Source organism: Aulostomus chinensis, chromosome 20 (genome assembly GCF_037954235.1).
Source record: "Aulostomus chinensis isolate RoL2024-O1b breed Wild chromosome 20, RoL_Achi_v1.0, whole genome shotgun sequence".
Classification (NCBI taxonomy): domain Eukaryota; kingdom Metazoa; phylum Chordata; class Actinopteri; order Syngnathiformes; family Aulostomidae; genus Aulostomus; species Aulostomus chinensis.
This window is the reverse complement of record NC_141339.1, coordinates 11153897-11164123: the sequence shown is the minus strand read 5'-3', so window position 1 is coordinate 11164123 and position 10227 is coordinate 11153897. Positions and strand designations below refer to the sequence as shown.

The 10227-nt window shown below is 41.6% G+C and overlaps 1 protein-coding gene across 2 annotated transcripts; it reads right to left on the bottom strand.

Annotated features, from left to right (window-relative positions):
- Positions 1–2747: 2747 nt before the first annotated feature.
- Positions 2748–10227, bottom strand: LOC147242798 (adenylate kinase 7-like). 2 transcript variants are annotated; one of them, XM_086189301.1, is made up of 18 exons: positions 9961–10227; positions 9738–9890; positions 9045–9159; positions 8577–8671; positions 8047–8157; positions 7655–7738; positions 7491–7579; positions 7315–7405; positions 7113–7190; positions 6677–6826; positions 6422–6550; positions 6186–6288; positions 5068–5196; positions 4930–4992; positions 4646–4843; positions 4332–4549; positions 3101–3259; positions 2748–3010 (listed from the first exon to the last, which is right to left on the bottom strand). In XM_086189301.1, exons 1-18 carry the CDS (start codon positions 10042–10044, stop codon positions 2975–2977), a joined length of 2085 nt encoding a protein of 694 aa, XP_086045427.1. In that variant the 5' UTR covers positions 10045–10227; the 3' UTR covers positions 2748–2974. The 2 variants fall into 2 exon arrangements, 1 of the variants encoding a protein (XP_086045427.1); XR_015110585.1 differs by lacking the exon at positions 2748–3010 and adding an exon at positions 3957–4109 and having other exon boundaries at positions 3219–3259.

Genomic DNA, 10227 nt, shown 5'->3' with positions numbered 1-10227 from the left:
TTGGTGAACAGGGCGAGAGATTCTAACCTTCAGAAACAATCAGTCAAGCAGACTGAATGGATAAATTCAAATGAATAACCCCTCTACCCTTGCACCCTCTGCGCTACTCGGAGATAGAGCTGCAGCATTCTGATCAAGAAATTTGGTCATTCGACAAACAACCGCTTACTCAGTGGACTATATCACAGGACTGGCACTAGAAGTCTTCTCCTGATGACTCACGGACTACTTGTCTTCTGCCATGCAGCAGACAGAACCAATTCATTTAAAACTCTACTAAATATTCATGCAGACATAAAAGTGCAGTAATTATCAAAAGAGGGATCAGTACTGTTCTGTCTAACAATCAAAGGTAATCAAGGGCAAAAAAGCAGGAGACAATAGCAACCGTAATCAGTCACACAAAGTATGACGGGGAGCACATATGACAGAAGAGTGAGCATCCAATGTAAATGTTGACATAAGTAATGGTTATAACAGCAATTATTGATAGTGGGATATTCATGTTTTTGTCGATCATTCTCTATAAATATGACATTTTAACAGAGGATAGTACAGAATGTCACATATGACACACATACTCTACTTAAATCAGTTCTCACTGTTTGTGCACTGGAGGCTTCAAACTTCCACATTGTTACAAGGCAACAGAATTTTGGGGGGATCAACTTCCCAAATATTTGTGACGTCACAAATCCCGATCCCCTTAAAATCAGATTTTCGCTGAGCTCAGAGAAATTTGTCACTTTCGCGCATTATAATGTGCATCGTCCCGGGTCCGAGTGTGCACAGTCACCATTCAACACAATGAAGCTCCAACATTCAACTGAGACAACAAGGGGAGAAGCAGGTCTTCTGTCTAGAGTGGTTCTCAGCCTCCATACACTCCTATATCAGCATTTTCACGGCCCGCACCTGCGACCGAGTGTCTTAATGATACACGCATGGCTGCACGTGGCACAATGACACCCTCGTCCACGGCGGGACAGGTGCAGGCGCGCGCCCACTCTAAATAAAAGCACGTCTTTTGTCCCCGCTGCTTGGGTTCCGGTCACTTTCACTAAAACCTTAAAGAGACACTCCTGTATCAGCTTACTGAAGGCGGCGAAAAATGACAGGTTTGCCAATGGCAGCTGTTTAATTAATTGCGCTGTATTCCTCCGCTAACTAATGTAGTCCCAGCTAAACTAAGTGCCCCCCGTGACACACATCCACTCATGACTTAAAGAACCCCTTATATCTCGGTACAAGTGCAGAGAAATCCGCCGAAATAGCAATGTTAAGTGACACCTGTGACTAACTCAGTTACAGCGTGGCGTTTTCAAAACGTGACTCGGGTCATTCAGGTATCCGTGAGCACGTCAGAAGCGATTCACGCGACTGAGATCACGCGCGCATCCCGTGAAGGGATCACAACATTCCTGCATCAGTGCGGGTGTCCGCCGCACTCCAGCGGCTGTCCCGCTCCGGGGCACTGCGGTACCCAAAAACTGGACCAAAACGACCGACTCAGTTGACAGTGAGATGGATTTTTAAGAGGGTCTTCATTCTGCCCCGAGCAAAGTTTGACAGGAGTCCCGCAGGACACCCGAGAGAGAGAGAGAGAGAGAGAGAGAGAGAGCGAGAGCGCTTACCGTCTATCGCCATGATGCTCCGTCCCGGACTCTACCAACTCCTGGGGAGGGGAGGGGGAGCGTGATGGAGAAGAGAGGTCATTCGCGAGTGTGTGTGTGTGAGAGAGAGAGATACCAGTCGTAAACATTTTGTTTACATTGTAAAAGGCACAATATAGCCTTATGTGTAGATGTACAGACACATGTATGTTTATCAAATTTTAGTTTAGTTAGTAAAAAGACGATAAAGGTGAACGAATAACGAACAGCAGCATTGGGACACAATTCAGCATTTACAATGAATGGTGGACTGTAACTGAAAGGAAATACTTGTAACTTTACTATTTTTTCAGGAGTTGAAATTTCTACTTTACATTTTCTGAAACTGATGCATTACAAATGATGTTAAGTTCTTATAGTTGAGTGTAATGTAAAACAAATCCCTAAAAGGTTTCCATATATGAGTGTAAGCCAATTCACTGACACATTTCCATTCTCATTTTTCCATACTGTAAGAGTCATATGTCATATTCTCCAATAAAAAACAAATTGTTGACTGTATCACAGGGCCAACACATATAGGCAGACAACCATTCACACTCAGCCACGCCTACAGTCAATTTAGAATATCCAATTAACATAGTCACCATTTGCATGCCTTCGTACTGTGGGAGGAAGCTGGAGTACTAGGAGAGAACCCACGCAGGCACAGGGAGAACATGGAGACTCACACAGAAAGATGTAGGCAGGGCTCAAACCCAGTGCTAACCACTGCACCACCGTGCCGCCCTTAATAAAAGAATGAGAGACAGAAAAGTCTCATGCCTTTGAAGTTAAAATAAACTGTATTTAAAGTAAATGCAAATCCAATGCTGATCTCTGTCTCTTTCCCAAGAAGTTTACTGAAGAACACCTGCACCACCTAGTGTGGACAGAGCACACCGGCTTCACTGGATCAGATCTTATTTTCTGGTGCGTTACCAACACTTGTAATCATATAAAAAAGACACTGCATGCAATAATCGGGGTTGATACACATTTTTACCATAGAAATCCATATTAAAATATAAATATAAACACGGTGAAATGAAATCAATGTCAAACTCTGTGATTTGATACATCATAAACATGAATTTATTTTAAGTAAATCCATAATTGAGCTTATGTTCCAAATGTACAGGATGTTTCATAATTTGCCAAAAGGATTTATATACGATATATATCAAGAGTGTATTTTTCATGTTTTTTTGTTGTTCACTTAAAACATATTACATAATGAAATCAGTTACTTCAAAGACCCATTCAAACATAAAACCATTACTGAAAAATCACCACACAACCTCAAACACCACGAATGTGTTCTAATCTTGTTGGTTCCCCCGAAGAAGATGTTCAGCCTGGAAAACATTAAACACGAGATATAAACTGCAGTACTTGGGTTCAGCATCCTCTGAGGGTCAACTGTGTGCGAGAGCAAGTTGTCTCACCAAAAAGTCGACAGGATCCTCTGGCTTGATCTGGCTGCACTCTAGCATGGCGGTGGTGAGCGAGGGCATGACGTACTTCATCAGGTAGTTCCTCAGAGGAAGAGCGCGAGCTTCCAGCTGCTCCTCTTCCTGCCGCCTCACCTCTGACAAATTCTTTTGCTGATGAAAGATTAAATAAGAGTAAACAGAGTGTTTTTATACACGCCACAATTAAGTACAGGGGTGAGCAGTAACAGTCATGATGGCTGTCAGCGTCTCCTCATGACCCTGGTGTTCCCTACTCTGGATCACTGTTAAGACCTAATGGGACTCTTCTATAGAACTGAGGCACAATTTGTGATAAGGAATGTTCTGGGGACAAAGCATAATCGCCTCTTAAGGTGAGGATCATTCAAAACCTTTACAGAACATTGGATGATCTTTATGATAATTGACAGTCCTGAAGTTTTCTGTATGACTTTAGGAGAAGGTTTTTCACTTTTTCATTTTTTGATCACGTTGCAACACTACAAAGAGAGTGGTTTTGGGTGGTAGCTATGCAGCACTACCACATGAATTGTATAAGAGGGTACACTGGGGCAGTTAAAAAAATACTGCTTGTTGTGTAAGCGTATACAGAGTGTTTAGTAATAACTCCATCTGGTGGTGCGTCTGTCACCGTATTTCTTTTGTTGTGGGCTGCTGTCATGAATCAGCTAATTGTCAAGCATCAACTGTGCAGCCACATAAGCTTCCACACTATATTGGACAATTTAAAATACTGCTGACGTTGGTAGAGACACAAGAACCAGGGAGTCCCAGAAGGACCTGAGTTAAAGAAAACTGCAATAAAAGTGCACCTTATTGTCAAGCTCACCTGCGAGGTTGCTTTCTTTTTTTTCCTGACTGTTGATTTTTGTTGGGCTTTTAAGTATCTCCTTTCCTGAGCCAGTGAGGATTACTTTTTAGTCCTTGAATACATTTTTTGTGGACTACTGTCGTGTCAGACCGCTTCTTGTGTGAGCTGCCCCTTGAATGGACATGAGAGACACTGGATACGTGATTAGGTTGTTGTGAATGGAGTTGTGATGCTTGATTTGTACTTTGTGTTGCCTTAATTTGATTTAAACAGAGCTACACTGGAATATTGTGTTTTATTAGAAGCTTGTGGTATTTCATTTCCTTGTGTCTTATTTCGGTAATAAATGCCTAAACAATTAATGAGGCAGTACAGTTCTTCTCATTAACGTACCCACTCCTCAAACTGAGCCGCCATCTCAGCCAGCGTAGCCTCATTCCTGCGAGTCCTCTCAGCTGCCTCTACGGTGAGTTTCTGTTTCCTTTCCTCTTCCTGCCTTCGGTTCTCCTCCTCCTGATCTTCTGGACTCAGACCATAGTTCCTAGGAACCCCCACCATCTCAGTAATCTTGTTCAGAACATCAGTGTACTCAGGATCGTCAGTGCTGACCTCTACAGAGGATGGAACACACTCACTGTAAAGAACCACTGCAGAGGTAATGCCATATATCTCATGTGATATGTACCATCTGGCTTTAGGACCAGTACCAATGTGTTCTGGGTGAATCTCAAGCACATCAAAGTAGTCCAGAACGGTTTCGTCGGCACCACTGAGTTGTCTGAATCTCACCAGACGGGGGAGGAACTCCCCTTGGGTCTTGCATGTTTTCCTCACTACATCCTCCTGAAGCCCTTGTACTCTTTTAGTGAGGAAATCATCTGATGCATTTAAGGCAAAAACGTGTTCTGCATCACACACAAAGAGAAGGATGAGAACACGAGTCTTTACAGCTAGAAATTGAGAAAATTCATGTTGTCATATAAAGAGAAACCTGGAGTCATCTTGTTATAGGCAGGTGTTTGAGATGGTGAATCCCGTCTCTCTTCAACTTCGTCTGGACAAAAACATGCGTACACATTAGGGCGATAAATAATATTATAGAGCATTTAAATGAGTGAATGAAACTCACCAGAGAAAATCAGCTTAGCCTGCTCATACGTCTCAGGGAATCCATCTAAAACGAATCCTTGGTTCATGCACAGCTTTGAACTCAGCTTCTCTTGCAAAATATCAACCACTTGATGGTCAACCAGTTGATCTAATGACCCAGAAACATTGAATGAGAAACAAATATATTGTCAATAGGATAACAATCCATCAGTTAATTATGTTCAGATACATCCACATCCAACAGTCTTCCTTAAGTGACCACTTCAAGTAGGAATTAGTAAAACCCCTGAAACAGACTTTTTTTGCACATTCATGTAAAATGACCACAAACCAATTAGGTGATAGATGCAGGAAATGTGTGCAATTTATTCTTTGTCTTGCCCATGTTCCATATCAGAAACAAAATGATACAAGTTCAGAATGAAACAAGCCACAATTCAAAGCACAAGTTTTAACTTTTAACACCTTCCACATCAAACATTAATTTGCCGCAAATGAAACAACTCTTTACATCACAAATACATACCTCGTCCCGATTTCGAAATACACGATATTATATAGTGTCAGTTTCCACTACAAAATGTATTTTGTCTTTTTTCTTTAGGAGATATAAACATGAAGACAACAAAGACCACTCAATTTTAAGGTGAATAATTTTCCTTTATCCTACTATTTACTTAATATCTTTGAAATAAATAAAAATGGGGTGGCATAGTGGTGCAGTGGTCAGCACTGTCACCTCACAGCAAGGAGGTTCCAGGTTTGAGCCCTGGCTCCAGCACGGGATCTTTCTGTGTGGAGTCTGCATGTTCTCCCTGTTCCTGTGTGGGTTCTCTCTGGTACTCCAGCTTCCTCCCACAGTCCAAAGACATCAAGAGGGGACGAGGCTGATTGATACTCTAAATTGACTGTAGGTGTGACTGTGAGTGTGAATGGTTGTCTGTCTCTATGTGTTGGCCCTGTGATGGACTGGTGACCTGTCCAGGGTGAACCCCGCCTCTCACCTGAAGGCTGCTGGGATAGGCTCCAGCCCCCCCCCCCCCCAACCCTAACAGGATAAACGGTAGAAAGTAGATGGATGGATGGATAAATAAAAATGAAATGATGGTCTTAAAAGGATAAAATACTGAGAATCACCTGTATTCATTTCTATGCTTTTAATGAAGTTCTCCAGTTGTTCTCGTGCAGCATCCACTTCCTCCTCACTGACGTGTTCAGGTTCTCCGTTTACTATCTCCTTCTGAAGGATACAGAAAGAAACACGTGTTGGATGCTTTGACACAATTAAAAAAAAAATAGCTGTCAACAAAACACTTGAAGGTATGGTTTCTCTCCACAAGAGGGCAGTGTGTTTCCTTTCATTAGACACTCACCAGTTGTGTGATCTTTTCTTCAACGACGTCTTTGATGGTGATGTGGTGTAGTCGGTAGTGAGCGCACAGCTTCTCTGCAACAGTGGTTTTACCTACAGCCGGAGGTCCAACCAGGCAAACTCTAATAGGCTGCACACAGAAGGAGAAGAGCATATTGAGGTCTCGATACTGAGAGGCAGCAGCAGCAGTGACATAGCTGGAGCAAAACCTCTCCTGTGCTCTGATGACTTGAGTTCACTTTGGTAGAACACTTACACATAACTGCCTGGCGTCTTTATATTCTTCCACAATGTGCTCCATGTTCTCAAATATCCCAGCTTCAGATACCCAGCTGAGTTCGAAGGAGTCTTTTATAATTAGAGCATCCAGGCGCAGGTCGATTCCTAAGTACTCGAGTTCCTCAGGCTGAAATCGGACGCATTAAAAGCATGTTCTCCATTCAGGTTTAATCAAAAATGCAACAGAACCGACAGAAAATTGCAAACACTGAAGCAGAACACAACTACGGTATTAATTCATGCTTATAAATCCAACTGTGCGTTTTTTATACGTATTTTATATGCTTAATACTTTATTTGCTGCCTCACTGAAAGGCTGATTTCGGAGAGAAATCCGAAGTGTAAGAATTTAATTTAAAACCGGTAATATATGAATAAACGACGAAAATCATTTGAAAAATCCTGCACTGTACCTTGAAAGCCTTCGTAGCAGTGGCCTCCTGCTCTGCTACTTTATTAATTTTTCCTGGCCCGAGTACATCACTTATTCTCTAAAGGGTGAAGACACAGAAAAGTAAGTGTTTACACCATCTTTTTAGTTCACCGTTGGGCAATTTTTACACCACATTAGTTAACATTTTCCTGAATATATGTGCTACTTTTTCACACACTTACCATTGCAATATCTTCCAAGGTGTTCTTGGAGTCATCGACAGCGAGGATGTACTTTGACTTCGGCTTGAGATGAACGAGGTTTTGTATCACTCTGGAAAAGGATGAGAGTCAGTTCAGTACTACTTACATGATCAAAACAGAAAACTGACACATGAAGAGGAGGTGCAGTAAATCACCCTGCCAGGTCATAGACGTGAATCATGGGGATGTAGTTCTCGCCCTGTCCAAATATGGGAACCTCTGGAAGCTGCATCAACCAAGACACCTGATATAAAACACAAAATATTAATGATATTCATGCAAGACCTGTGTCGTATTTCCTACTTAAGTTGTAACCTACCTTGAAAAAGTAGTGGAAGAGATTCTCTCCCTTTCCATACTGCAGACCAGCAGCTACGACCCAACCATGAAGCTTGGACTTTCTCTGTAGGATTGTTTCAGAGGACAACAGAACACAGGAAATTAGCGGGTATTTTTTCCCATCTATGTTCAGTCTTGAGTTTATTGACCTGGAGACTAAAGGCAAAAGAGGAATCTACAGTCCCTGGAGCACTGGGGGCTGTGACCCACAAACTAGGAGAGAGGCTCCAGCAGATTACAGGGACAACATCTGAATTCTCGATCCTGAAGAGTGCAGTCCAAGGAACAGCTAAGACACTGAGCAGAACCCTGGAGGACGACCCCCCTGCTCCAGAAACAGGAGGATTTACATATCAAAAAAAGTTTACTTACACTTCGTCCCAGTTTAAGCACAAGTTTCTCCAAATTGTAGTGTTTCATAAATTTGGGATGTGGTCTTCTTTGTCTGTACTCCTCCTCTGTTGGCAGAACCTCTGGTTCACCCTGAGGAGGCAAATGTCCATTTTCATCAATAAGATTGGGTATTGATAAGGACCTCACAATACCACATACTTCACAATACATGGATCACCATGAGATACGCTAAATATTGGATACTATACATTAATTACTGAAAATTTCATAATAGACCTGAGAATACAAGTAGCTGTGGACATCCTGGGTATTCTGATAATGTGTACATTATACCAATAACTGAACAGATAAATTGAGTCAAACTACATCCTTTTTCATGACTATGGCACAGTTGTGCATTGTTACTGAACACATTAAATGTAGCTGGCAGACGTTACACAGATCACAATATGATTACATCATAATATATTGTTATACGATAGTGTATTGATAATGGCAGCTGGAATATCGATACAGTATTGTGCTCTACCGATTTTAGCCCTTCTCACCCTGGTCTGTGGTTTGATGAGAGCCCACGTCATCACTGTAGAGACTAAGATGAACATTTTTCGAGACTTGAAACTCTCCATCTCAGAGTGGAGGGCTGTTAATCCAAAAAAAAAAAAAAAAAGACATTACAAGCGTGATCAATAAAATTATTACATCCCTTAAAGGTGCACTGAGCGTGTCTTGTGTTTAGTTTGTTGCCTCAGCCATTTTGCCTATCTAGCAGCTTGCTCGACTCTGCTTATTCCCCAATGTATGCACGCGCACGAACCCAACCATCTTGTCAGTGATTGGCTGTGTTGTCTCCAGAGACCGGACTTTTTCAGGGAGCAGGCAGCGAGCGGATCAAGGGGAGACGCCTACGATTTGAGACAAAAGTGAAATCGTGCTGAAACCATGCAACAAGGCTTAGTGCACCTTTAAGAGACAGAGCCACGTCACTAAGTTTTAACTCTTTCTTACTGCCGTACTTGTGATTGCCCACGTCGCCTCCTCAATCTGCTCTTGTGTTGCATTTTCAGAGATGTTGTACACAACAACGTCACACTCCAGAAGTCGCTCAAGAAGCTCATCTCTGCTCGGTGACTGGCATGAGAAAATACACGCTAATAAATATTGTTTTTTGTATTGTCCACATATAGATATGAATTAACATTGAACAGAGGGATGGAATACATAGTCATACCATTTAGTTAAATCAAAAAATTGCAATGTCACATTAAAAAAGAAGTGTCCTTAAAGATGAAAGTCCTGGATTCAAATTTGCATGAAAAAAATGCACTTGAATATTCCAAAGAAAAAAGTCATGATGCAGAAAATACCCTTTTCTTCGAAGTTGCATTCTAGGTTTTTTTTGTCAACATTATTCCTGTTTTAACTACTTCATATAGTTTGTCATGATTTAGTCCATGTCATTTACTTATATATGAACCGATGAAAAACTTTTCTGACAAAGGGTTTGATATTTGTCCAGTATTTCTGGAATTGCGTAGATACACATGTTGTAAAGGCAAATTTTGGAATTCTTTACATGTCAACATCATTAAATGGTGAAATTGTCGAATAGCAACAAGAGTATCGTCCCAACATGTTAAAATAACGTACGTACACGATTTCTGTCGGTGTGTGTTTGTCCATAAATGGATGAATTCATTCTAGCTCACCATATATTGCTCTAATAGAAATCTTGTTTTGTATTTTGGGTCGGATGAGGACACTGTCGCCACTACACGGAACGCGGGTTCTGGTTCACTTCCAGCGGAGGCCGACTGCTCCTCTCCCTCGGAGGCCTCACCGCCTGCACACGCTGATAAAAACTAAAACGACAGAGACGTTTAAGTGTAGAGAAAACAAAAAATAATATAGCGTGATATATTTCTACTTTACCTCAGCGATATGTCTGGAGGAGTAGCCGTCCGCGTCGTTGACAAAAACACGTTTGGAACGAGTTCGTTGATTTTTGTCTCCCATTTTAAAAGGTTGGCGAGTGTTTTGAAGCTATTTTGTCATGACTTAGTGATTTGAGTGTATATGTTACGCTACTGGTCAACCTGGGTGTGAGTAACAACCAGGTTTACAGACATAAAAACATCAAGAACAGACACACTAAATAACTCGTTCGTAGGTCTTCCTTCTTTGTTTCTAATGACTCAA

Coding starts and splice junctions, on each gene's coding strand:
- LOC147242798 (XM_086189301.1), bottom strand. CDS start 10,044: ATGGGAGACAAAAATCAACGAACTCGTTCCAAACGTGTTTTTGTCAAC. Junction 9,160..9,737: donor TTCTATTAGAGCAATATATG/GTGAGCTAGAAT, acceptor TTCTCATGCCAG/TCACCGAGCAGAGATGAGCT. Junction 8,672..9,044: donor GGCGACGTGGGCAATCACAA/GTACGGCAGTAA, acceptor TTGGATTAACAG/CCCTCCACTCTGAGATGGAG.